This window comes from Podarcis muralis, chromosome 2 (genome assembly GCF_964188315.1).
Source record: "Podarcis muralis chromosome 2, rPodMur119.hap1.1, whole genome shotgun sequence".
In the NCBI taxonomy this organism is placed as follows: domain Eukaryota; kingdom Metazoa; phylum Chordata; class Lepidosauria; order Squamata; family Lacertidae; genus Podarcis; species Podarcis muralis.
The window spans coordinates 118,965,581-118,993,033 of record NC_135656.1 but is presented as its reverse complement, the minus strand read 5'-3'; the positions used below and the strand labels follow the sequence as shown (position 1 = coordinate 118,993,033).

At 47.4% G+C, this 27,453-nt stretch overlaps 2 protein-coding genes across 3 annotated transcripts; both read left to right on the top strand.

Moving 5' to 3' along the window:
* On the top strand, positions 1–22,186 carry LOC114592455 (uncharacterized). Of its 2 annotated transcripts, XM_077923195.1 has the most exons (6): positions 1–216; positions 2,214–3,024; positions 6,442–6,574; positions 8,137–8,388; positions 9,306–10,332; positions 20,999–22,186. In XM_077923195.1, exons 2-6 carry the CDS (start codon positions 2,308–2,310, stop codon positions 21,471–21,473), a joined length of 2,604 nt encoding a protein of 867 aa, XP_077779321.1. In that variant the 5' UTR covers positions 1–216; positions 2,214–2,307; the 3' UTR covers positions 21,474–22,186. The 2 variants fall into 2 exon arrangements, with proteins under 2 accessions (XP_077779321.1, XP_077779320.1); XM_077923194.1 differs by lacking the exon at positions 20,999–22,186 and having other exon boundaries at positions 1–156; positions 9,306–11,314.
* Positions 14,951–19,541, top strand: LOC114592511 (uncharacterized). Its single transcript, XM_077923396.1, has 3 exons — positions 14,951–15,327; positions 17,085–17,922; positions 19,493–19,541. The coding sequence occupies exons 2-3, from the start codon at positions 17,166–17,168 to the stop codon at positions 19,507–19,509; spliced, it is 774 nt and encodes a 257-aa protein (XP_077779522.1). The 5' UTR covers positions 14,951–15,327; positions 17,085–17,165; the 3' UTR covers positions 19,510–19,541.
* Positions 22,187–27,453: the final 5,267 nt, after the last annotated feature.

Below are 27,453 nucleotides of genomic sequence, written 5' to 3'. Positions count from 1 at the left end.
AGGGCGCTAATTAGCGAAAGAGACAATCAGGGGGTTCCCCCCTCCCCTCTCCCAGCATCTAGGGGAGGGTCGCGTGTTCCCGTTTGGGGAGGAGAGTGGTGGGCTGGGGAAAAGGCTCCTTTGCAGATTTCTGCACAGCAAACCGCCGCTGAAAAGGTGCGCCAGACGACTATGCTGCCATATTATTATTGTTATTAGAAGAATTCACTTGAAAAGGTTGGAATAGGCAATGCTGCTATATTGTCATGTTGATGCTGTATTGCCGTTGTTTTATTGGACGCCTGTGATGCTGTATAATCGTGTTTATTCCTGCGTATTATTTGATTTTACAAATTCGTTCACACAAATAATATTCTTGCACATATTAGAATTTTACACAAGATTCTTCTGAATCTTAGGACACACACCCCCCCCGTGGGTTCTTTAAGTAAGCTTTTTAGCTGCATATTTTAGGTCAATCCAATTTACAGTCCTCCATTGTATCCAAATCATATTTATTCTTCCGGAGACAACCATGCAGCTGTATTATTGCTTGAAAAGGTGCTGTGTTGTTGTTGTATTACTTGAAAAGGTGCTGTGTTGTTGTTGTTGTTATGAATGATAATCATCCATATTGTCCTGGCCTCAAATGATGAGTTGTCAAGGAGACGACGAAAAATTGATTTGTGTTGACTTCGCAAATTGAGGCAACTTGAAAGGGAAGAAGCAACACAATGCACAGAACAGCCTCCTGCCTTATCTTGTGACATGTTTAGGTTGTTTTACAGGTTTGGGCAATCACCATATTGTTTTGCTCTATAAGACGCACCAGACCACAAGACGCACCTAGTTTTTGGAGGAGGAAAACGGGGGGGGGGGGGGGGATATTCTGAATCTCAGAAGCCAGAACAGCAAGAGGGATCGCTGTGCAGTGAAAGCAGTGATCCCTCTTGCTGTTCTGACTTCTGGGATAGCTGCACAGCCTGCATTCGCTCCATAAGACACACACACATTTCCCCTTACTTTTTAGGAGGGAAAAAGTGAGTCCTATAGAGCAAAAAATACAGTAGGTGGCATGGAGGGACCACTAGCCAGCATCTTTGGGGCCTTTGCCGTGATGTTAGCGGAGCCTCTTCTGCCCTGTGCCTTGTCTCCTTATTTAGGAGGCAAGAAGGCTGCAATTATAATTACTTTGTGACCCTCAGGGGCCCTTTCAACCCTGGGAACTGTAGCACAACAAGGAGAGAATAGGGGATGCCCTAAAACTTTGAGCACTGTTTCCAGGATACTTTGTGGGGAGCGGTCTGATACTGATATATCTTATTCGGTGATCACTCATAGCCGAGTAAGACTGTCTTCCATAAACACTGTTTTAACGGTGAGTCCGTAAGTGACTGTGGAGGCCAATTCTGGATCCACACGTCCTTCCACAGTGGGGACATTGGTTTCTGGGCGGGAGTTGATCACAGTGTGGATTTGCCAAGCGTGCCTTCCTCTTAGCACGTTTCTTCCTTGCGTCCTGAGTTCGGTGAAGGCTGTTCTCCAACTGGAGCGCTCGCAGGCCAGTGTTTCCCAGTTGTCAGTGTTTATACTACATTTTTAAAGATTTGCCTTGAGACAGTCTTTAAACCTCTTTTGTTGACCACCAGCATTACGCTTTCCATTTTTAAGTTCGGAATAGAGTAGTTGCTTTGGGAGACGATCATCAGGCATCCGCACACACACCACTGAAGGGATTTCTGAAACTTAAATGCTTTCTAAATCAATTTAATTGAATAGAGCTGGAGCAGACCAGGAAGCTCTTGATCTCAGGGTTGCCGGTTTGAGCCCCACATCGGGCAAAAGATTCTTTTTTTTTAAAAAAAAAATATTTATTAAAGTTTTCAAATTTAATACAAAGAAAAAATCAAAAAGCATAAAAAGCAAAAAACTTTTAAAACACATAAATTTCACAATACTTATTTCAATGACCTATTTCCATGACCTCCTCATACCTCCCCCTCTTGTATTCCAATTCCAATTGTTAGTTCAGCAAATCCTTATCCATAATTTTTACCTATTTCTATACCCCCTTATTTATTTTCTTTTCCCTTATCACTCATAACATTACAGCTAAAAACTCCTTATTTTCTGTCCAACATCTAAAAGATTCTTGCCTTGGACCAGATGATCCTTGGGTTCCCTTCCAATGCTGTGAATTTTACGATTCTGTGATTTTTCTTTGCTATACCCAGGGAGCTACCCCTTTCGTGACAGCCTAGAATGTGGCAGCATCATCCGCCACGACTCTCTTGAGTCCCTCAGGCCACCAGCCGAGGTGGAACCGGCATGAAAATGGACCCAGGAAACTGTCCGCAAGGGGAGGTGCTGGACGGCAGCGGCAAGGACCCCCATGAGACCGTCGGAGAAGTCGTCCAAAAAACACCCGACGCAACCTTAGTTAAACAAGAGCCCTGCGAGGGTCTGCTTCAACACTGGGAAGCCCAATGGCAGGAGTTCCTGAAGATGGTGGAGGCCCCTCAGCCCCTCAGCCCCACTGGCCCGTTGCCGGAGGAGCCCAAGCCATGGGGCGACCCCAAGGCCTTCCTGGCCACCTTTGAGCAAGTGGCCGAAGCCTGCCGGTGGCCCCGGGAGGAGTGGGCAGCCCGGCTCCTGCCAGCCCTCGGCGGTGGAGCCAAGCAGGCTTTTCTTGGACTCGAAGCCCGAGACAGAGAGGATTATGGGAAAGTGAAGGCGGCCATCTTGCGCTGGGATGCTCTGAAGCGGGAGAAGCAGCGGCAGCGCTTCAGGGGCTTCTGCTACCAGCAGGCCAAGGGGCCGAGAGGGGCCCATAGGCAGCTCCGGGACCTTTGCCAGGCGTGGCTGAAGATCGAGAGGCACACCAAGGAGCAGATCCTGGAGCTGCTGGTCCTGGAGCAGCTCCTGGCCATCCTTCCGGCCGACGTCCAGAGCTGGGTCAGGCAGCGGGGGCCGGAGACGTGTGCCCAGGCGGTGGCCCTGGCCGAGGACTTCCTCCAGAAGGATGCCGAAAGGATGGAGAAGCAGGTGAGGAGGAAAATATAATAATAATAATATAATAATAATTTATTATTTATACCCTGCCCATCTGGCTGGGTCTCCCCAGCCACCTTGGGCGGCTTCCAACAAAGTATTAAAATACAGTGGTCTGTTAAACATTAAAAGCTTCCCTAAACAGGGCTGCCTTCAGATGTCTTCTAAAAGTCTGGTAGTTGTTCTTCTGTTTGACATCTGGCGGGAGGGCGTTCCACAAGGCAGGTGCCACTACAGAGAAGGCCCTTGGCGCTGGACCTCAATGTCCGGGCTGAATGATGGGGGTGGAGAAGCTCCTTCTGTAAATCTGTAAAAATGATTTACAGATGGTATTTAACTCTGAGTAGGCTTGCTGAGATCTTTAAGACTGAATCTGATAAGTGCTGGAGATGCAAAGAGGTGGAGGGAACTTGCTTCCACATGTGGTGGACATTGTAAAAGGGTAAAAGAGTATTGGGAAATGATCCATAATGAATTGAAAAAAATGTTCAAAAGCACTTTCCCTCCAAAAACAAGAGTCCTTTTTGTTGGGGATAATTCAGGTGGAAATTCCCAGGTGTCAGAAAATGTTATTTATGTATGCCACTACTCCGCCCCATGTTTTGTTAGCCCCAAAATGGAAAACCAGCGAGGTCCCAACCAGAGAAGAATGGCAACTTAAGCTGATGGAATATGTGCAGCTTGCAGACTTAACATAAAGAATAAGAGAACAAGAAGAACCTACGTTTAGAGAAGATTGGAAAACGTTTATTGAATATATGGGGGGGGGGATTGTGTACACTTGAAAATGTGGGCAGAATTCAGATAAATTTTGTAAATAAATTTTGATGGATGTAATAATGGAATACTGAATGGTTTAGTTTTTGTAAAATATTCAGGGACTTAGGTTATGCAAAATGAACCATGGACAGAGAAGAAGGGAAGTCGCTGAAATTTTAAGGATGTTTAAATGAGGATTTTAAATTGTAAAACAGAAAATTCTATTTAAATATATATATTTAAATAGAAAGAGAAGCAGGTAAGAAGGTTTTAGGCGGCTGAGTGGGCCAATTTCGGCAGAGGGACATGGTGCAAGTCATGTATACCTCAGCGCAGAAGACCTTGTGTAGGGGAAAGACGGTAGCTCAGGGGTAAAATGTCTGCATTTCCTTCAGAAGGTCCCAGATTCAGACCCCCAGGCTGGGGGAGACCTCCATCTGAAAGACCTCCAGCTAGATGGATCAATGATCTAAACCAGGTTGCAGGCAGGCAGGGAGTATGTTGCATCAGTTTTCCTTATTATTATTATGCTGTCGTCTTAACGTTCTAGTCAGCTGTTGTGTTAGGGAAATGTGACTTTTTGATCAGTGTACTGGCAGGGCGGTCCAACGTCTCAGACCAAGTGTGCAGCAAGAATCAGATGTCAAGGAAATAAACAACTATCTGACTTTTGGAAGACATCTGAAGGGCCAATCAGCCAGTCAGAAGCCATGCCTCGGTTTGCGAATGTTTTGGAAGTCGAACGGACTTCTAGAGCAGATGTGAGTTTGAGAACCAAGGTACCACTGTACCATAGCTGTCAACCGTCCCTTATTTGGCGGGAAGCTCCCTTATCCCGGCGCCGTGTCCCGCTGCTGTCCCTTATTGATGATGTCCCTTAAATTCCCTGGGTTTCAAAGGAAGCAGCTCCTCTCCCTCCCTCCCTCCCTGCCGGCCAGGGAGGAGGGAGGCTCCAACTGTGTTGCTTGGCTGCGTTGCTCACCCAATAAGGAGTCTAAGAACGACTGGGGGGTGGAGCTTGCATGCCTTGTGCCGATCAAATCGGCCGCGTTGCCTGGGGACTCGCCTTTGCTCAGCGCTTCCCAGCGGAGAGGTGACGGTGGTTTTCCTTGCTGCATCCCCTTTGCCGGGTTGCTGCGCTGTGGGAACCACCGCTTGAGGCTTCGTTTGGCTGCTGGCTGGGCTTTCTGCCTTTGGCTCGGAGGGGCTCAGAAGTTAAACATACCTGTGTCCAGAAAATCCCTTATTTTGGCTGCTGGTCCCTTATTTTCAAATCTGTAAGATGACAGCTATGCACTGTACTCGTGGGCCGCACCCTGAATTAAATTTCCGTAGTGTAAATTAAAATATAAACTAAAATATATTTCATATCATACAATATATGCCATTTATAGAGAGATTGTGTGTGTGTGTTAAATGCACAACAGGTTTAATATATTTAATTGTTAAACCAATTTAATACACAAAAGATGTGTGTGTGTGTTAACAACCTATGACACAAAAATAACTTTTATTATTATTTTTAAATAATCTTTATTAATTTAAATTACACACATATGCAAAGAATTTACAATCTCATACTACAAAAAGAAAATTAAAGAAAAAAAATTAAGAAAAAAGAAAAGAAAGTACAGAAAAAAGAAAGAAGAAAAAGCAGATTTACGTGCATTAAAAAACTTAATCTTCCTAATTAATACTTAAATAAACACTTAAATAAAAAAGACTTCTGACCAAACGAGTCTTCCAATCATTCTCATTGTACTGTTTACACTGTCTTTTTTTTGCACAGTTTTATATTCTTTAATATTGTTCCCGTCTACTCCACAAAGGGTATTTGTTGTGTTTACAAGTATCACTCAAGTTCTGCTAATATGGTGTGGTTGGTACAATATGATCTTATATAATTCTTAAATATTCTCCATTCTCCAAATAGTTTCTGGTTCAATTCTCCTCTAACTCTTCCCGTCAGTTTTGCTACTTGTAAATATTCTAACACGAGCATCTGCCAATCTGTGATTGTCTGTATTGTTTCATTTTTCCACTTCCTCGCCACAAGAATTCTTGCTGCTGTGGTGGCATACATGAACTTTTTTAGGCTTTAAGATGTTTTTTCCTCCAACGTTGCCAAGGGCTGCCAAAAGAGGCCTCGCGGGATACGGGTTGGTCCTTGTTGTTGTTGTTTAGCCATTTAGTCGTGTCCGACTCTACGTGACCCCATGGACCAGGCACTCCTGTCTTCCACTGCCTCCCGCAGTTTGGTCAGACTCATGTTTGTAGCTTCGAGAACCCTATCCAACCATCTCATCCTCTGTCGTCCCCTTCTCCTTGTGCCCTCCATCTTTCCCAACATCAGGGTCTTTTCCAGGGAGTCTTCTCTTCTCATGAGGTGGCCAAAGTCTTGGAGCCTCAGCTTCAGGATCTGTCCTTCCAGTGAGCACTCAGGGCTGATTTCCTTCAGAATGGAGAGGTTTGATCTTCTTGCAGTCCATGGGACTCTCAAGAGTCTCCTCCAGCACCATAATTCAAAAGCATCAATTCTTCGGCGATCAGCCTTCTTTATGGTCCAGCTCTCACTTCCATACATCACTACTTCCATACATCACTATGGGTTGGTCCACCCTGCTTTAAATTGTTGCTCTCGCCTGTTTCCAGGTGCTGACTCTCCTCGCGGAGGCGGCCGTCAGTTTCACGGGGCCAAGCCAGGATCCTGTAGATGTTGACCAGAAACAGCTCAGCATGGCAGCCAAGCAGGAGGACTGTGGCAGCGGAGAGGCCGGTCTGATAGGTGAGCATTGTTACCTGCCTGACTTCCTGGCGGGAGTGGAGAAAATCCTGCAGAGCTCAGTCCAGGATCAGGCAGCGCAGCTCAGTGGCACTTGGGAGGTTGCGGGTTCGAGCCTGTGTAGGCTCAGCTCCAACAGCGAAAGCCGCTGTCGGGCTCCCAGCTCTCCTTAGCCCCATCTGGGAGCTGCAGTCAGTAGAGCCTGAGACTGTTAATCTCAGGGTTGTGGGTTCAAGCCCCACGTTGGGAGAAAGATTCCCTCATTGCAGGGGGTTGGACTAGATGATCCCCGGGAACCCTTCCAACTCTATGGTTCTGTATTGCTGGGAATCACAAATAGGGCTCGGCCCAGTACAGTGGTACCTCGGGTTACAGACGCTTCAGGTTACAGCCTCCACTAACCCAGAAATAGTGCCTCGGGTTAAGAACTTTGCTTCAGGGTGAGAACAGAAATCATTTTACCATTGTACTGTGGAGAGTGTATTAACTTATGGTCTGTGTGTGTGGTTTGGGAGCTGCACCGTCAGGGGAAAAACAATGCTGTCCAGGGTTGTAAAGACTGCGGAGAGAATAACTGGGTGCACTCTTCCCACCTTGGATCAAATCTACGCTTCCAGGTGCCATAAGAAAGCTGCAGTGATAGCGCAGGACAGTGCGCGCCCCAGAAATGATCTCTTTCAGCTTCTGCCTTCTGGAAGAAGGTACAGGGTTAGAAAGACTAGGACTAGCCGCCTGAGAAACAGTTTCTATCCAAATGCGATCTTGGTTTTAAACGCAGTGTAAGGTAGTCTCTGTGGGAATATATTGTATTTAATAAAGGGGTATCAGAGTTTTTAGGGGGCTAACCAGGCTGGGATATCTGGGATAGCAGGCTTGTTGGTTTTTTAATGTCTGGTGTAGATTTTTTCAATTTTGATATACGATATGTGATATCTTTATTGTCATTGTCCCATACAGAACAATGAAATTAAAAATCTACGTACATTGGGACAATGAGAATAAAGATTATCATATGAAGGTCCTTTTTTTTAAAAAAAAGATATTTATTGGGAATTTAAAATTACAGGAAAAAAAGGAAAAAGAAAAACGAGAAAAAAGAGATTAAACAGTACAAGTCAATAAAAAGAAAGAAAATACAAAACATACAATACAAGCAAAAGAATAAATTTAAAAACAAATCCAATATTCCCATATCCTTATGTTCATTAACTTGTTTCATCGACCTCCTCACACCTCCCTTTTTTATATTCTAATTGTTAATTATCTCAGCAAATCCTTTCCATCTTTCACTATATTCTCTCCTTTGGTTGTCTTAATTTATTTTAGCCTTATCTTACCATAAAAAACCCTAGAACTTAAAAACCTATTTATACATAACTCCTTATAACATTTCTACTAAAGCCAAATAGTTTCATTCCAAGATTTTTCTAACACTCATTAATTTTATCGTATGAAGGTCCTTTTCTGATATTCTCACTGCAAATCCTGGTTTCATTGCCCCTGGCCCCTGCTCTTCACTGGGCTGACCGTACGTTTGTGATTGGGATGACTCTCTTTTTCCCTAGCCGCTGAAGGCTGTGTTGACGCTGGAGAAGAAGCAAAATACAGCCCAGGCGGTCTGGAGCAGTTGGGGCTCCACGGTCTGTCTCCAGAGAGGGCAGAGCAGAGCATTTCCCCATGGAATAAGCAGGAGAACCGGCACATGAGAGAGAGCCGTCAGGAGATCAACCTGGAGAAGACCACATGTGGATCCATTCCTTTTAGAGGAGATCTCAATGAAGTTGGCGATGTCACGGTCCAGCAAAGAATCTCCAGCGGTAAGAGACGGGACACATATTCGATGGGTGTTACTCGACTTAGGTAAAGGTAAAGGGACCCCTGACCATTAGGTCCAGTCATGGCCGACTCTGGGGTTGCGGCGCTCATCTTGCTTTATTGGCTGAGGGAGCCGGCGTACAGCTTCCGGGTCATGTGGCCAGCATGACTAAGCCGCTTCTGGCAAACCAGAGCAGCGCACGGAAACGCTGTTTACCTTCCCGCCAGAGCGGTACCTATTTATCTACTTGCGCTTTGACATGTTTTCGAACTGCTAGGTTGGCAGGAGCTGGGACTGAGCACCGGGAGCTCACCCCGTCGCGGGGATTTGAACCGCCAACCTTCTGATCGGCAAGCCCTAGGCTCTGTGGTTTAACCCACAGCCCCACCCGTGTCCCTGCTCGACTTAAGGTTCACTCGAAGTAGAAATTAACGGACCTAACTTAGCTGCATTCATCAGCGGGTCTACTCGGAGCAAAATGCAATTAAATATTACCCACTGCTTGTGAGAAAATACAGTCATAACTCATGTTACGTTTGCTTCATGCAAATTAATAAGCAAAAGTACTAGGAATACCAGCTGCTGGCAACTCTAGGTGGTTGGTTCTTGCTGTCCTAGAATCATAGAATCATAGAATCATAGAGTTGGAATAGACCACAAGGGCCATCGAGTCCAACCCCCTGCCAAGCAGGAAACACCATCAGAGCACTCCTGACATATGGTTGTCAAGCCTCTGCTTAAAGACCTCCAAAGAAGGAGACTCCACCACACTCCATGGCAGCAAATTCCACTGTCGAACAGCTCTTACTGTCAGGAAGTTCATCCTAATGTTTAGGTGGAATCTTCTTTCTTGTAGTTTGGATCCATTGTCCTCATACATGCCTCTTTCCTTTCCTTCTTTTTTCCATGTTCTGTTAGATGGCAGGCAGGTGAGAGCGTTTGAAGGGAAGCACGGTTGCCTGGGGAGCCTGGAGCGAGCGGAATGGTACCCGATCCCTCCCAGGCGCTCGGGAAACGACCCCCTGCTCTCAGGGCACAAAAGCGCCTCGGCTCAGAAAGCGCCCTACCGGTGCGGTGAGTGCGGGAAGAGCCTCAGCCGCAAGGACAACCTGACCCGGCACCAGCAGATGCACGAGGGGAAGAAGAAGCCCCACCAGTGCTCCTCCTGCCCCAAGACCTTCCGGGATAAGTCTCACCTGATCCGCCACGAGAGGATCCACACGGGGGAGAAGCCCTTCCGGTGCGCCGCCTGCGGCAAGAGCTTCAGCTGCAACTCCTACCTGGTGGTGCACGAGAGGATCCACACGGGCGAGAAGCCGTACGCCTGCGCCGCCTGCGGAAAGAGCTTCAGCTGCAACTCATACCTCCTGCGCCACCGGCGCATGCACACGGGCGACCGGCCCTACAAGTGCGCCGCCTGCGGGAAGCGCTTTGCCTGCAGCTCCAACCTCATCCTTCACCGGCGGACCCACACGGGCGAGAGGCCCTACGAGTGCGCCTCCTGCCCCAAGACTTTCCGCCAGAGGTCTCACCTGATCTTCCACGAGAGGATCCACACCAAGGAGAAGCCCTTCCAGTGCCTCGCCTGCGGGAAGAGCTTCGGGCGCAACGCCCAGCTGGCGCAGCACAAGAGGAGCCACACGGGGGAGAAGCTCCACAAGTGCTCCGTCTGCGCCAAGCGCTTCAGCTGCGTCTCCTACCTCATCCAGCACGCGAGGATCCACCAGCGGGACAAGCCCCACAAGTGCCCTGACTGCGGGAAGAGCTTCCGACGGAGCGCCGAGCTCTCCTCGCACCGCAGGATCCACACAGGGGAGAAGCCGTACCGCTGCTTCGAGTGCGGGAAGACCTTTGGCTGGAGCGCGGGCCTCACCTCACACCGGCGGACCCACACGGGCGAGAAGCCCCACAAATGCACGGACTGCGGGAAATGCTTCAGCCGCAAGCGGCTCCTCCTCGCGCATGGCAGGGTCCACGTCGGGGAGAAGCCCCACAAGCGCTCTTGACTGTGGGAAGAGCTTTGTTTCGAACTCGCATCTCGCGAGAAAAACCCACGCAGAGGAAGCCGTGTAAACTGGTGCTGGCCTGCTCGTCGTTGCGGGGGTCTCTGGCTGGTTGCCGTCGCTCGGAGGAGAAACTTTGCCTCAGTTGTTCGTAGGGGTTTGCTGGTTAATCGGAACTCTCCCTGGAATGAAAGGAGGAAAAGCACCACATGAACCTTACTTCCGGGTTTTGCCACATGCGCAGATGCCCAAATGACGTCACGCGCATGCGCGAAAGTGTCAAAACGCGACCCGTGCACGCGCAGACGCATCTTACGTTCTACTCAGGATGTGAACGGGGCTCTGGAACAGATCATGTTTGCATCCAGAGGTACCACTGTACAGTTGTACCTTGGAAGTTTAACCGGAATCCGTTCCGGAAGTCCGTTCAACTTCCAAAACGTTCGGAAACGAAAGTGCGGCTTCCGATTGGTTGCAGGAAGCTCCTGCAGCCAATCGGAAGCCCCGTCGGATGTTCGACTTCCAAAAATAGTCCGCAAACCAGAACAGTCACTTCCGGATTTGCGGTGTCCAGGAGCTAAAACATTCGAGAACTAAGCTGTTTGAAAACCAAGGCATGGTGGATTATTATCATTATCATGATCATCATTAAATTTAATTGAAACTTAATAAATCATTAAATTTATTACCTACCCTTTGCTAGCAGGTCCAAGTGTGGGTTACAACAATTAAAAATTCAAACGTTCCTCCTTTCCCAGGCTTTTGGTTAATTAACATATCTTTGAAACTGTGTGTGTTTGTTTTGGGGCGGGGGTTATTGTTTTGTTTGTTATTACATTATGTTTTTTTGTGTTTTTATACTGTAAACTTGTGATCCTCAGATGAAGGACTCTATATAAATTTAATAAATAATTTTTAGAAAAAACAAAAGTGGACTACAATCGCAGGAATAGGGTATGGTCTTCAAACATGCCTCTCAGGTACCAGAGGGGTACAGGGTAAAGAGCTGTACCTTCAGGACTGGCTCTTAGGGTAAGTCTGGAGATGGCTTATTATGGGAATGACACCAGGGAGGACTTGTTCTGTACACTCCAAAGCTAAGCCTTGACAGCTGGGATATCTCAGTCGGTAGAGCACGAGACTTAATCTCAGAGTCATGGGTTTGAGCTGCATGTGGGGGATAAGTTTCCTGCATTGCAGGGGGTCATAGATGTCAAAGTTTCCCTTTTTTAAAGGGAAATTCCCTTATACCGAATAGGATTCCTCGCAATAAAAGGGAAAAGTTGACAGGTATGCAGGGGGTTGGACTAGATGAACCTTGGGGTCTCCGTTACGTGCAGTAGACATTCGTGGAAAACACAATTTAAGTCACTCTGAAAGAAGATATTGGAGCACTCCAGATCATTTGCTCGAGTATACATGCAAAATAAGAGATACAAAAAATTAACAGCAACACGCTCCCCGCAATACAAACCCCACTAAATAGTACCCCAGTTCAAGAGCCTGTTTGGCAGCCTCTGCTTTTGTAGCTGGAGTCAGTCCGGGGCCTGCTCTCCCAGACCAGGTGGGAAAAGACCTGCAAGGCAGGGAGCAGCTTTTCCAGGACTCGCAGACAGTGAGGGGAACTCAGGCGGCAGTATGTCTTGAGCAATACTGAGATAGATGGGTCTGACTCTGTTTAAAGCATCTTCCCATTTTCCTACTGTGCCCTGTTCAGAAAGCTTGTTTTTAAGAACATAAGAAGTTCCCACCCTGTTCTCACGGTGGCTGTGCTGATGTAAAAAAATTGGGGTTTGGCTTTTGCTGCCCAACTCCCCAAGGGACTTTTGAGTCCCCTAAATCCATGATCGGTCAGAGAAGTGTAATAAACGAAAATCTGCCCTTATTCCCTTATGGGGAACACAAGAGCCCTTATAGAGTCCTTTGTAGGTTCTCCATCGGTCGGAGAAAAGAACAGAGGCCAACCAGAGGACATTGAGAAGCAAAGCAGCTCGTAAGCCTGATCTTTATTGAACTGTTGCAACAGGGTGCTCCCCTTACACGCAGGAAAGGAGGAGGACCAAGAACCCAGGTGTGCCCGCCCTTATATAGACACTTTAAATTGCCCACCCTGGAGTCCAAGACCACCCCCAGAAACATCATACCTACATCACAGAAAGGGCGGTCTACAGCAGAAATCTAAGTGCGTTGTTTATCTCCTGTCGTTCTTTATCTCCTGTCTGGCAGGTTACCTGTTAATGCTTACCCTGGGGAGCCTGGCCAGTCTTTTGTAGTGACAAATACCCAGTTCCTGAGCCAGGCCACAGGCTCACCCCATTCATACACAGACATACCCTCAAGACAGGATTTGTGAATGAAAAGACAACGGGGAGGCTTTTCCATTTTCCTTTGACCTTGCAGAGAAAACATTTGGTCAGTTTGGGAGCCAAAATGGCTCCAGGACTGCCCTACACTGCTTCAGACATATGGTTCACATATTTATGTACGTGTTTGCTTGGTACATTTATGAACATTTATTATATATATAAGACCTTAATTTATTTATTTCAGAAGAATGGATGGAGGAGGCAGGAGGCAGTGAAAAGCAAGGCTGATCTTTATTTTTCTGTTGCAACAGAGTTCCCTCCCCTCCTTGCAAGGACGTAGGAGAGACCCCGAACAAACAAATATAGACTTGAAATTAGCCTAAGACCACCCCAAAAACATCATACATCTCCCACAGAAATTTGAGCATGAGGCTTCGCTCCTGTCTGCCTGGATATCTGAAAATGGATTTCCTGGGCGAGATGGTAAATACTTTAGTTTCTAAATTCTTTACTTACAAACTTAACACCTATTGACAGCTTAACAGAAACTTAGCGGGGATTTGCAATTGAAAAGACAATGGGGAAGCTCTCCCCATCTCCTTCCTCCAACTGCAAATGAATATTTGAGGTCATTTTGTAAGAGTCAAAATGGTTTTTTGGGATTGTTCTGTGTGCTAAAATAAAGTATCATTTCTCTCAAGGCATTTTCCTCTGTGTGCAACTTAAATTTTACAACAGTGCCCATGGGGAACATGCAAGTAGGACCCGAGAACAGTACCACTTTCTCCCATAGCTGTCAAGTGTCCCTTATTTGAAGGGACAGTCCCTTATTCCAGCGCCATGTCCCACTGCTGTCCCTTATTGATGGATGTCCCTTAAATGTCCCTTAAATGATGTCCCTTAAATTTCAAAGGAAGCAGCTCCTCTCCCTCCCTCCCTGCTGGCCAGGGAGGAGGGAGGCTCCAACTGTGTTGCTTGGCTGTGTTGCTCACCCAATAAGAAGTCTAAGAACGACTGGGGGGGGGTGGAGCTTGCATGCCTTGTGTGTGGCTAGTTAATGCAAGCTGAGGGAATTTTTGAATGCTGGACGCCATTTTGTTGCACGTGCTGCTGCAAACTTTGCAGTGCAAAGCCAGGCCGGGGAGCCATCTTAAGTTGAGGCTGCATAGGCCTTGTGGTGCATGTGATTCAGATTCTATTCAGTTGAACCTCTGGTTACAAAGTTGGTTGGACAGTGTTCTCGAAGCTACCAGCATGAGTTTGACCAGACTGCAGGAGGACAGGAAGACTGGAGTGCCTGGAACAGGTGAGGCTGCAGGTCCCTTATTTTGGCTGCTGGTCCCTTATTTTCAAGGCTGCTGGTCCCTTATTTTCGAATCTGTAAGTTGACAGCTATGCTTTCTCCCCTCCTGCAGCTCCCATAAGCGGTATTGAAAAGCATTACGGCCTCTTGTCCATGGATAGAAGCCATTGATAGCCTCAACCTCCAAGACCAATCTTTCAAAGCCATGTTGGTGGCCATCCCTGGCTCCTTTGGGAACGTGTCCCATGTAACTATGCACTGTTTGAAGAAGCATTTTCTTTTGCCTCCTGTGGCAGAGAGTTTCATAATCAGTTTTGCTCTGCTGTCCTCGAAAGAAGACTTTTCCTTTTGCCTATCCCGAATCTTCCAATGTTCAGCTTCCTTTGATGTCCACAGGTTCTCACGTTAAGGGGGGGGACCTTTCTCCATCCATCCGCTTTCTTCAATCAAGGGAGAATTTGTGGAATATGAAAACTTGCTCACTAAGAAAAAAAAAACTTTTAATGGTTCTAACAAAAAGCATCATTATCTTTTAAAATTTTTATTACATTCTAACCCTTACCCATGCTTCACCACAAAGGAAGGAAACAGAGCAATGCGAAAACACAATTATAAGTGAAAAAGAGTTTGCAATTAAAAAAAGGGTGGGTTCTTTAAAATACATTAAAATAAACACCCTTATATCTCAGGTGTCAGAGTACAGGGTAAAAAGATACTTCTTCAGCCTATGATGAAAGCTATACTGTACAGTTAAGGTGCCAGACCCTGTCCCTGTGTGCAAAAGGGGATTTTCCCACTGCCTATGGAGGAGTTAAAACGAGAGAGTTCCTTGGAGGACCCTCCAGCTTCCTAGAAAGGAGGAAACGGAAGTGGTGAAAACATAACCCAGGATGTAAACACTGGAAAGCCCCTTTTCCTGTTCCATCCTTTTCCCCCCTCCCCCCGGAAACCGATTCTCTTTTTGGTGTGGGGCCATGCATTTAGGTGAGGTTATTACACAATCTATTCGTTGTTGGGGCTGGAGCTCCTGAAGGAGAAGCCCGATTCTGGGATGAGAAGGAGAGCAGACCAGGTCAAAGTGGGGAGGGGGAGGAATTGCACCTGCAAAGGGAGGTGCAGCAGGTGACAGGTGGTGAAGCCCAGGCTGGGATGCAGAGTTCCTGAGACACCCTCTCCGGCTGACTGACGTGGGTCTTGCACGATGGAATGCATCCTAGTGGTCGATAATGCCTTGCACCTAGAAAGCTAGCAGTTCAGGGTTCTAGCCTCCACATCCTCCCTGATGTATTATTAGCTTTACATAAGACCCCAGGCTCAATCACCGAAGGGTAAGATGTGAAGGGGATATGCTCAGAGTGATTTGCAGCAAAAGGGGGGCTTTGCATGCAGAAGTTCCCTGATTCAATCTCCCGCTACGTTTGTAATCTTGCTGTACACAGCCGTGATTATTTTATGAGAGGGCAGTATATCAGTGCAGATATCTATCATCTATCTATCATCTATCTATCTATCTATCTATCTATCTATCTATCTATCTATCTATCATCTATCTAACTATCATCTATCTATCTATCTATCTATCTATCTATCTCTATCTATCTATCTATCTATCTATCTATCTATCTATCTATCATCTATCTATCATCTATCTATCTATCTATCTATCTATCTATCTATCTATCATCTATCATCTATCTATCTATCTATCTATCTATCATCTATCATCTATCTATATCTCTCTATCATCTATCTATCTATCTATCTATCTATCTATCTATCTATCTATCATCTATCTATCTATCTATGTGTCTGTCTGTCTGTCTATGTCTTTGGCACCCCCAGGTAGGGTTGGGGGTGTCCCCTGCCTGAAATGACTTTGCCCATTCCTGTACACAGTACTTGGCTGGCTGGGTCTGACAGTAGGGAGCCTCTTCCGATATTCCTGCATGCATTGGACTGCCATATATCTTCAATTTCTCAGGCATAGCTGGTATTCTGCCCTACGTGCGTAAAATCGCTGAACTGTCCAGGAAAATGGAAAAAAGCTCAACAACTTTTGTGTTCAGATTTTTACTTTTTGAAATCTGGCAGCCCTGCGCATGCAGATATTCCCGTTGCCACCATATGGTGTTGGGGGCACGTTCAGTGACCCGAGTTTCCATCTTCAGGTTATAAACCAGAATAGCAGTAGCAAGGGCATTCCTTCTTCTTCTTTTTGTAAAGGTTGCGGACTTCAGGTGTGTGTTTGCTTTGTTTGTTATTGAGGTGTATGGATTTCTAAACTATGAGGCTCTATGTGTGATGCAGGGACTTCCCATCCTCTCATGGCGCGGGGGAGGGGGGGGCATTTTGTTATGTTATCCTCACCCCGCAGGTCTCATTCTCAATGAGAGGATAAATCCGTGGACACAGTGTGGCGTTTCTGGTTAGAGTGCTAGGCCAGGAGCTGGGACATGGGTTCAAATCCCCGATTGGCCGTGAAGCTCACTATGTAACTTTGAGGGCCAGTCGCCTGCCTCTCGGCCTAACCAACCTTATATGTAAAAGGTAAAGGTCAAGGGACCCCTGACCATTAGGTCCAGTCGTGGCTGACTCTGGGGTTGCGGTGCTCATCTCGCTTTATTGGCTGAGGGAGCCGGCGTACAGCTTCCGGGTCATGTGGCCAGCATGACTAAGCTGCTTCTGGCGAACCAGAGCAGAGCACGGAAACACCGTTTACCTTCCCACCTGAGCGGTACCTATTTATCTACTTGCACTTTGAGGTGCTTTCGAACTGCTAGGTTGGCAGGAGCAGGGACCGAGCAACCGGAGCTCACCCCGTCGTGGGGATTCGAACCGCCGACCTTCTGATCGGCAAGTCCTAGGTTCTGTGGTTTAACCCACAGTGCCACCCACTTCCCTAACCTTATATGAGGAAGAAGCAAAACATCTGTGCCACCTTGATCTCTTTGGAGGAAAAAGATGGGATATAAATGAAATAAATAAATAAATAAGAAAGAAAATAAGCTGGCATAAAATGTTTGCTGATGATCTTGAAACAAATGTTTATTAGTGTTCCTTTCTTCCTCTCCCCTACCCTCTGAAGAAGAAATCCCCTTTCCTGGGCATCTACGGAAATATTCGGAGACTGTCAGTGTCCTGCGGAGGAATTGCCACCAGCCTGCAGATGGAAGACCCGCTAGGCCTCAGACTGGTGGAAGGGTCAGACGGATCTGGGGAAAATGCTCATGTTACCCAGAAATACCCAAGAAGGACGCCACATTCGCAGCAAAAGGTGAAACAGGAGCCAAAGGAAGGGATCCTTCAGTGCTGGGAAGCCCAGTGGCAGCAGTTCCTGAAGGAAGTGGAGTCTCCTCACTCGGTGTGTGGGATCCCACAGTGGCCAGAGGAGCCCACCCCCTGGCACGACGCCAAGGCCTTCTTCGCCTCCTTTGAGCAAGTGGCCGAAGCCTGCCAGTGGCCCAAAGAGGAGTGGGTGGCTCGACTCCTGCCGGCCCTCAGCGGACAGGCCAAATGGGCTTTTGGCAGCTTGGAGGCCAGAGACAGAGAGGATTATGGGAAAGTGAAGGCGACCATCTTGCGCGGGGACGCCATCAGCAGGGAGAAGCAGCGCCAGTACTTCCGGTGCTTCTGCTACCAGGAGGCTGACGGTCCGAGAGGGGCCTACAGCCACCTCCAGGAGCTCTGCCACCGCTGGCTGAAAGTGGAGAGGCACTCCAAGGAGCAGATCCTGGAGCTGCTGATCCTGGAGCAGTTCCTGACCATCCTGCCATCGGAGATCCAGAGCTGGGTCAGGGATCGCGGCCCAGACAGCTGTTCCCAGGCGGTGGCCCTGGCCGAGGATTTTCTACGGAGGCAGAAGGAGACAGAGAGATGGGAACAGCAGAAGGTGAGGAGTTCTAATCCAGGTGGAGGAACCTCAGGTACGGTGGGCCAGATACATCCCCCAGCTCCCCTCAGGACACTTCCCAGGCTACACCCCTAACCAGCTCTGCTTCAGGCCCTCCTTGAGTGTTTATTGTCTGGCTGGGGTGAGAAGTAATAATAATATAATAATTTATTACTTATACCCCATCCATCTGGCCAGGTCTCCCCAGCCTCTCTGGGTGGCTCCCAACAGAATATTAAAGGTAAAGGTAAAGGTACCCCTGCCCGTACGGGCCAGTCTTGCCAGACTCTTGGGTTGTGCGCCCATCTCACTCAAGAGGCCGGGGGCCAGCGCTGTCCGGAGACACTTCCGGGTCACGTGGCCAGCGTGACATCGCTGCTCTGGCGAGCCAGAGCCGCACACGGAAACGCCGTTTACCTTCCCGCTAGTAAGCGGTCCCTATTTATCTACTTGCACCCGGGGGTGCTTTCGAACTGCTAGGTTGGCAGGCGCTGGGACCGAGCAACGGGAGCGCACCCCGCCGCGGGGATTCGAACCACCGACCTTTCGATCGGCAAGCCCTAGGCGCTGAGGCTTTTACCCACAGCGCCACCCGTGTCCCTAACAGAATATTAAAAGCACAATAAAATGATAAACATTAAAAAGCTCCCTAAACAGGGCTGCCTTCAGATGTCTTCTAAAAGTCAGGTAGTTCTTTATTTCCTTGACATCTGATGGGAGGGCGTTCCACAGGGCGGGTGCCACTACCGAGAAGGCCCTCTGCCTGGTTCCCTGTAACATGGCTTCTCGCAGCGAGGGAACCTCCAGAAGGCCCTTGGAGCTGGACCTCAGTGTCCAGGCAGAATGATGGAGCTGGAGATGTTCCTTCAGGTATACTGGGTCAGCACCAACACTTTGAATTGTGCTCGGAAACATACTGGGAGCCAATGTAGGTCTTTCAGGACCGGTGTTATATGGTCCCGACAGCTGCTTCCAGTCCCCAGTCTCGCTCCCGCATTCTGGATTAGTTGCAGTTTCCGGGTCACCTTCAAATGTAGCCCCATGTAGAGCGCATAGCAGTAGTTAAGCAGGAGATAACCAGAGCATGCAGCACTCTGGTGAGACAGTCCGTGGGCAGGTAGGGTCTCAGCCTGCGTACCAGATGGAGCTGGTAGACAGCTGTCCTGGATACAGAATTCACCTGCACCTCCATGGACAGCTGTGAGTCCAGAATGACTCCCAGGCTGCGCACCTGGTCCTTCAGGGGCACAGTTACCCCATTCAGGACCAGGGAGTCCTCCACACCTGCCTGCCCCTGTCCCCCCAAAACAGTACCTCTGTCTTGTCAGGATTCAACCTCAATCCATTAGCCACCATCCATCCTCCAACAACCTCCAGACACTCACAGAGGACTTTCATCGCCTTCACTGGTTCTGATTTAAAAGAGAGGTAGAGCTGGGTATATTGATGAACACCCAACCCAAACAGGATGCTGGACTAGATGGGCCATTGGCCTGATCCAGGAGGCTGTCCTGTGTCCTTAATGTCACTAAAGCATTGCGAGTTAGGTCCAGCCAGGAATTTGCAGATCTTTGGCTAAAACTGATTCATGTTTCTTGTTTCAGGAGCCTCTGCCGGGTGAGGAGGGTGCTGTTGGTTTCTTAGGAACAGAGCTTCCAGCCCCGATGCAGCCAGGCAGAGAAGCAAAGGAGGAGAACGACTGTGGTGACAGCCTGCTGGGTAAGCACAAAATCACAGAATTGTAGAGTCCAACCCCCTGCAGTGCAGGAATCACATCTAAAGAACCTACCAGGGATGAGCTGCTGAGCTCATTAGACACGACACTAATAAAGTTAACAGAAATAACAGAGGTAACAGAAATCACTGGGTTAAAGCTGACCAAAAGTCCAGAGGTAGCATCATTATCAATTTACGAGGGGGTGGAAGGTTCGCAGGCCATGAAGGACTTGCTCACAAATTTATTGACAGCTGCACGAATTATTGTAGCTAGGAAGTAGAAGGGGCAAGCAGAATATAAAATGGAAGAATGGTATAAAGAGGTGTGGGATATAGCTATTAACGATAAATTAACATGTGCCTTTAAGGTAAGATGGGGAATATGCAGGAGAAATGACTTTGAGGAGATATGGAAGATGTTTGTAGAATTTGTACTGTTAAAACGGAAATAATAATAATATAATAATAATAATTTATTATTTATACCCCGCCCATCTGGTTATGCTTCCCCAGCCACTCTGGGCGGCTTTCAACAAGATATTAAAATACAGTAATGCATCAAACATTAAAAGCTTCCCTCAACAGGGCTGCCTTCAGATGTCTTCTAAAAGTCTGGTAGTTGTTGTTCTCTTTGACATCTGGTGGGAGAGCGTTCCACAGGGCGGGCGCCACTACTGAGAAGGCCCTCTGCCTGGTTCCCTGTAACTTGGCTTCTCGCAGTGAGGGAACCACCAGAAGGCCCTAGGTGCTGGACCTCAGTGTCCAGGTAGAATGGTGGGAGTGGAACGGAAAGGGGTCAAACCATCGCAAGAGGAGTTGAAATTTGGGGAGGTTGGATAATTACAATGGAATGGTCTCGGGGGTGGGGTGCCCATTGTTATTCTTATTTATTTATGATTTATTTATGATTATTACTTTGTCAAAAAATGCAAACAAACAGTTAACTCCAACTTTGAGTGGTGTGATTTACTGCGGACTCGCTCTTTGACAGGTTTGCTGGCCTGATCCCTCAGGCTAATCTTCTTTCTCTTGATTCCAACAGATTACAGTCAAACGAACAATCACAACGATCTGCAGGCAAGGCCCAAGCCAGTGGAGTTGCATCGGGCACCCCAAAGGAAGTCTGTTGATTGCAGTCCCCGGGGTCCTGAGCAGGGGCAAACTGCCCCGAAGGAGCTCATACCCAAAACCAAACAGGGAAACCACGTCCGGAACAGATCGGTGGTGTCTGTTTCCCCTGCGGCAAACAGAAAAATCCTCATTGAAAGCCTGCCGCCCCAGACGCAGAAGATGTGCATCGCGTCCGGGGATGACTTTGGAAAGGACTCGGGCGAAAACGCTCCGGAGAGGCCCTATCACAGGTGCTCCACCTGCGGGAAAACCTTTGGCCAGAGCTCGCACCTTCTCTTCCACCAGAGGACCCACGACGCGGAGAAGCCGTACAAGTGCACCCAGTGCGGGAGCAGCTTCCACTCGCGCCAGGGCCTCATCTACCACCAGCGGAGCCACACGGGCGAGAAGCCCTACAAGTGCTCCTTCTGCGGGAAGACCTTCAGCCAGAGCTCCCACCTGCTGGTCCACTGCAGGAGCCACACGGGGGAGAAGCCCTTCAAGTGCCCCGCCTGCGGGAAGTGCTTCAGCCGGAACTCGCTGCTGACCGTCCATGAGAGGACCCACACGGGGGAGAAGCCCTACAAGTGCTCGCAGTGCAGGAGCAGGTTCCACTCGGGATCAGGGCTCATCAACCACAAGAGGATCCACTCCGGCGTGAAGCCTTACAAGTGCGCTGAGTGCGGGAGGGACTTCATCCGCAAAGCGCACCTCGCCAGGCACCAAAGCGTACACACTGAAGACAAGGCCAGCACCTGACCCTCCTGTCTTTCGCCACCGGACGGGTGGGAAGCCAGTGAGAGCCGGTGTGGTGTAGTGGTTAAGAGCGGTGGACTCGCAATCTGGTGAACCGGGTTCGCTTCCCTGCTCCTCTACATGCAGCTGCTGGGTGATCTTGGGCTAGTCACACTTCTCTGCAGTCTCTCAGCCCCACTCACCTCACAGAGTGTTTGTTGTGGGGGAGGAAGGGAAAGGAGATTGTGAGCCGCTTTGAGAGCCTAGGACTTGCTGATCAGAAGGTTGGCATTCGCATCCCCGCAACGGGGTGAGCTCCCGTTGCTCGATCCCTGCTCCTGCCAACCTAGCAGTTTGAAAGCACGCCAGTGCAAGTAGATAAATAGGTACGGCTCCGGCGGGAAGGTAAATGGTGTTTCCTTGCGCTGCTCTGGTTCGCCACATGACCCGGAAGCTGGCCACATGACCCGGAAGCTGTACGCCGGCTCCCTCGGCCAATAAAGCGTGATGAGCGCCGCAACCCCAGAGTCGGCCACAACTGGACCTAATGGTCAGGGGTCCCTTTACCTTTACCTTTAGGGTAGTGATAAAGTGGGATATCAAATCGAAATCTTCTTCTTTCGGGGGCTTTCTGTTCGGAAGATGAGAAAACATGGCAGAGGGGTGCTCTGCAGTTTTTGTCTTAGGAACAGGCATCCTTTAAATGGGTCTGGGGCCGAAAATAAACTCATTTTGTAGCACCCTGCTTGTGGTTAACGCTTAGCTGGAATGAAATATTCAACGCAGCAATAGAGAAATTAAAATAATAATTTATTTGTCAGACAAATAAATGAGAGGCACAGTGGTATATGGTTACCAAGCTCTGGCCTGGCCTCCTGCCATTATGGCCAGCACTTATATTCCCTTAATCCAGCCCCCTTTGCTCCTCCTTTGGCTGCATCTGTCCAATCAGCCTGGTTGAAATTCCTATTGGCTGCCTGCTATATCCAATCACAAAAGATACACCCACATCCTCCTGTCCTTATATGGAGCACAAAGAGCTATATATTGTTACATCTATAAATGACAAATAAGTAGTAATATATCTTACATGTGTCTCAACAAGGAATATTAATTACCAGCTCACCTCTTGCCCTATTGCCTTCTAAAACAAATGGTTAATCTTAAATTTTTATCTTAAACATATGTCAAGGATCTTGAGTTTCACATCAACATTGAAAGATCTCCTTCATTTTGAAGGTTTCTAAACAAATGTCTGACAACCATATATCAGGAGCGCCCAGATGGCGTCTTCCTGTCTAGCAGGGGGCTAGGCTGGTGACTGACTTAATTTCAGGATAAATACAACTCTTACAGCTATATGAAATAAAAATCTAGCATTTCTTAAATCCTTTGCATAATTACATTTAAGCCAATATATTTAAGCTAATATATTTCATACATTATCATAGGTAACCTTTTAAAAGAATAAAGCTTCTCAAAATAGAAAGGAAGGAACTCAGTAAAAAAACAGGTTTTAAAAGGAACCCTTTCAGTTTACCCCCCCTTCAGCCATCTGCTCTCCTCTTTAGCTGTTCCCAATATTTATTGCTCTCTTAACTCTCTCAGTTTAAGAAAGAAACTGCCTTTAAAAAAGACTTCCCAGAAATGCTCTTTTTCTGCCAGCTAGATGCTTCTCCATTGCTCTTGGCCTTAGAAAATACAGCTCAAGGTTTAAGAGAGGCTCATGGTATCATTTTTACTCATTCCTAATTATGTTTATCTCTGCTTTTTTATCTTCTGTAACATGTAGGTCAATGTCCTGCTCTCAGTCTGTAATTCCAGCTTTTACGACTTTGAGAATTGTTTTCTGCTATCAATCAAGGGGCCCCTTGTCTAGGAAGAAAACACTGTCAGTGTTTTCTTAAGCAGCTAGCCTTCTTGCCTGGCGTGAAACTTTTAAAAATCTAAGCCCTCTTTAATATACAAGCCCTGATCAAACATTAATAAAATGCAGGCTTATGCCTGATGCCTCATTCCCCCCTTTCAAGCTCAAGGACCTTCGTCCCAAGTGTCCTTGATAGCTTGACCTTCATCATATTCCTGAGGTAAAGCTCTGTATAGGGCCATGATATGAGGTAGAGTTTCATTTGAAACCATCTTGCTAATTGTACTTCTAAAACATGAAATGATACATGGCATCATACATAAAACCATTACCACTACTGTCAAGAAAAACAAGCAAGACAATAGTATCCCTTTGAGTCCTGTGACATTAGGTAACCAATTGGTGAGCCATCCCATATCCCATCCTTCCCATGTTTGTACTGGGACATGTGCTATATTCTCCATCTTTGTAGCCAACACACGGATTGCCTCACCATTATCAGAAATGTTAAAGCAACAGGCATTCCCTGTCAAGTTCAAGACTCCACATAGGCCTCCCTGCTTGGCAAGTACATAATCCATTCCCATTTTCAGCTGCAAAATGGCGGCTCTACTTTCATCCAACTGTTGTGCAATAAGTCTCAAACTCTGGGCCGTTGCATTGGTTACAAGTTCCACTACTGCTTGCAATCGAATTATTCTGTTTAGATTATAGATAGGATCCCGTGCCCCTTGTATGAGCTCACCAGGATTCCAGGAGGCAGGATCATAATAGGCTATAATGCGCTCTGGTGGCCAATCATCAGTACCGCTCCAACTTTGGGTACTTCCTCCTGCTATATGAGAAATATCAGCGTTTCTTCGTGTACGCTTGGCCAAATTAGTAGGCATAATCCACATTGGTGGTAATACCCATCCCAGGAAACAAGTCCCACTCCATTTGGAAGGGAGTTTCTTGTATGCCCATTCTCCACATATCCACCACAACCATCGGGTCTGAGGTTTTTGGTACGTGGAGTACAGAAGGCGAAATATCAAAAGAGGTAGAGAGTTCACAGTGCAGTATGTTAGATTGCCTTTTTCTGTCACAGTTATGTTCCATACCACTTTCCATGCATGAATAAAAGGAGGTGCACAGGGCAAGGTATTCCGAGTTCGATAGGTAGTACCGTGTGCCCAGGTATGACTATTCTTAAAATAATCCCAAGTATAGTGACAATGAGAAGAGCCTATCATGATAGAATCAGCTGCATCTGATGATTTATGTACACAGAATTCCCCTTGTACAGGTATAACTCGTAATGGTTTAGTTGAGTTCCATCCGTGGAAATTCTGTAATTCTGTTTGGTGTGGTATTTCGCTTACCATACCAATGGCATCTAATGGTATCGGTAATAAGGGCATACCTCCCTCTGAATCATCTGGCCCAAGAGAGCAAACAAGGCAATTGGTCCTATTTGCAACATTGGCTACCATTTCAGCTAAACCTACCCACATATTGTGGTCATGGCGGAATCCATATTTAGTCAATTTGGTCAGATTCAAGGACCCTTCCCCTTCCCAAGGGATCAGGATTAATAATAGAATCATGTTGATGTCTAGCATATGCATTCCTTCCACAGAAGAGTACCTTATTGTGATAGCAAATAAATATTAGTCCCAATATAATTCCCCCAGTGACAGGAATGGGGAACCACCAAGACCAAAACATATATCCCAAGGATCCCCAGTGAGTAATATCTCTGATAATTGTTCCACAAGGGGGGCAGTCAATCAATTGTATAAGAGAATCTTCCCGTTCACAGTCGCTGGTTCAGACGCTCCTCAAGCTTCAGGCGTGCGCAGGTCAGCCAGCTTCCAGGTTGTGGCTGCAGCAGGCCGGTCGTCTAATGTTGCCCGTGACCTAGCCCGTTCCCGGTAGGGCTAGATACAGGGGTTTTTGGAGAGAGTCAGTTTTAAAGGATTAGAGGGGTCACCTTTGCACGTCCAACTGCCTTCGGACTTCTTCAAACGAGAGTGATGAATCCAGGGGGTCACCTCAGCTACCTTCACCGCTGTTGGAGTAGAGAGCAAGACGGTGTAAGGTCCACGCCACTTAGGTGCGAGTGGATCACGTTTCCACTCTTTCACCCATACGCTATCGCCAGCCTGGAACTGATGAATCGGCTCGGCAATGCTGCACGGCGTGCGCTCGAGGACCCACCTGTTAAGAGAAACAAAAACACGGGAGAGAGATTGCACTTGTCCCTGTGTCACATAGTCTCCTATTTGTTTAAGATCAGCTGGAATATCCTGAACAAAGGAGGGCGGTCTCCCATACAGGAGCTCAAAAGGTGACAACTTAAGTCTTTTTGTGGGTGCACACCGAACACGAAACAGTGTTATGGGTAACACATCTACCCATCCCAATCCCGTTTCCTGGGTTAATTTTGCCAATTGGGTTTTCAGAGTCCGATTCATTCTTTCAGTTTTCCCTGAACTCTGAGGCCTATAGGCTGCATGCAGTCTCCATTTCACTTGTAGGACTCGACATACTTCTTGTACTACTTGATCAATGAACGCTGGCCCATTATCACTTCCAATGCATCTAGGTAATCCAAACCTCGGGATCAATTCAGTGAGGAGTCTCTTAGTTACCTCTCGTGCCTTTTCAGTTCGGGTGGGAAAGGCTTCAACCCATCCGGTAAGAGTGTCTACAAACACAAGGAGATACTTGAATCCCTTAGAAGGGACCAGCTCTGTGAAGTCCACAATTAGACTTTCCATGGGGACATATCCCACATGTTGGATTCCAGGAGGTTGTACCGGTCCCTGCCTGGGATTGTTTTTAGCACAAAGAACACATTTCTGTGAAATGCAAGTTGCTAATTGTGATAGGTTAATAATATACAACTTCCGACTGAGACTCTCTCTGGTTGCAGTACCGCCAAGGTGAGTAGATTCATGATAATTTCTTACAATTGTGCCTGCTAGATGATGAGGTACATAAATCCTATTGTCCGGCAGAATCATCCAACCGTCCTTCACAACTGCTCCTTCCTGTTCAGCCCACTTCCTCTCTTCTGGGGTATAGTGAGGTTTAACTTCTTCTGGAGCTACCTCTGGTATGAGGGCTGCTATAAATCCTCCCACAGGCTTTTGGGCTGCCTCTCGGGCTGCTTTGTCAGCCGCATGATTTCCTCTGGTTATTGGATCCCTTCCTCGTCCATGACCTTTGCAATGCATTACAGCAATCTGTTCTGGAGCCCATACTGCTTCTAACAGGATTTCTACTTCAGGTCCATATTTCAAGGCCTTCCCGTGGGCTCCTATTAGACCTCTTTCTTTCCATAGAGCTCCATGTGCATGCAGGGTTAAGAAGGCATATTTAGAATCAGTATAGATGTTTGCCTTACATCCGGCTGCCAATTGCAGAGCTCTAGTTAAACCTATAAGTTCAGCTTTTTGTGCTGAGGTGCCGGCAGGCAAAGCTTCAGCTTCCACAACTTCCTCATTGGTGACCACAGCATATCCTGCTCGTCTGGCACCTTCATGCAGGTAACTGCTACCATCAGTGTAATATACAACATCTGGATTTTTCAATGGTTCATCTTTCAGATCGGGTCTACTGGAATAAACTTCATCCATTACTTGGAGACAATCATGTGATTCCTCATCATCTACCTCTGGTAGGGGCAGCAAAGTCGCTGGATTGAGCATATTCACTACTCGTAGATGAATCCTGGGATTTTCACACAATAGGCCTTGGTACCTAGCCATCCTTGGGTTCGTTAGCCAATAACTACCCTTATATTCCATGAGTGTCAGAACAGCATGAGGTACATTCACATACATCGTCTGGCCGAAGGTAAATTTATCAGCTTCTTTGACAAGGCTTGCAGTGGCCGCTACTGCCCTTAGGCATGGAGGCCATCCTTTTGCTACTGAGTCCAATTGTTTTGACAAATAAGCTACTGGACGGTTCCAACTTCCTAATCTCTGGGTCAGGACTGCCGCTGCAATCCCATTCTGTTCATGTACATACAGCTGAAAGGGTTTTTCCGAATTAGGCAGTCCAAGGGCTGGGGCCTCCATAAGTCGTTGTTTGATAACTAAAAAGGCTTGTTGCTGCTCAGGTCCCCATACGAATGGGTCCTTC

Excerpts from the sequence above, each read along its gene's own strand:
- LOC114592455 (XM_077923195.1), top strand. The coding sequence starts at position 2,308 with ATGAAAATGGACCCAGGAAACTGTCCGCAAGGGGAGGTGCTGGACGGC. Across the intron at positions 6,575-8,136 it reads CGGAGAGGCCGGTCTGATAG|CCGCTGAAGGCTGTGTTGAC; the intron begins GTGAGCATTGTT and ends CTTTTTCCCTAG. Across the intron at positions 10,333-20,998 it reads GGGAAATGCTTCAGCCGCAA|CTCGCACCTTCTCTTCCACC; the intron begins GCGGCTCCTCCT and ends CTTTGGCCAGAG.
- LOC114592511 (XM_077923396.1), top strand. The coding sequence starts at position 17,166 with ATGGAAGACCCGCTAGGCCTCAGACTGGTGGAAGGGTCAGACGGATCT.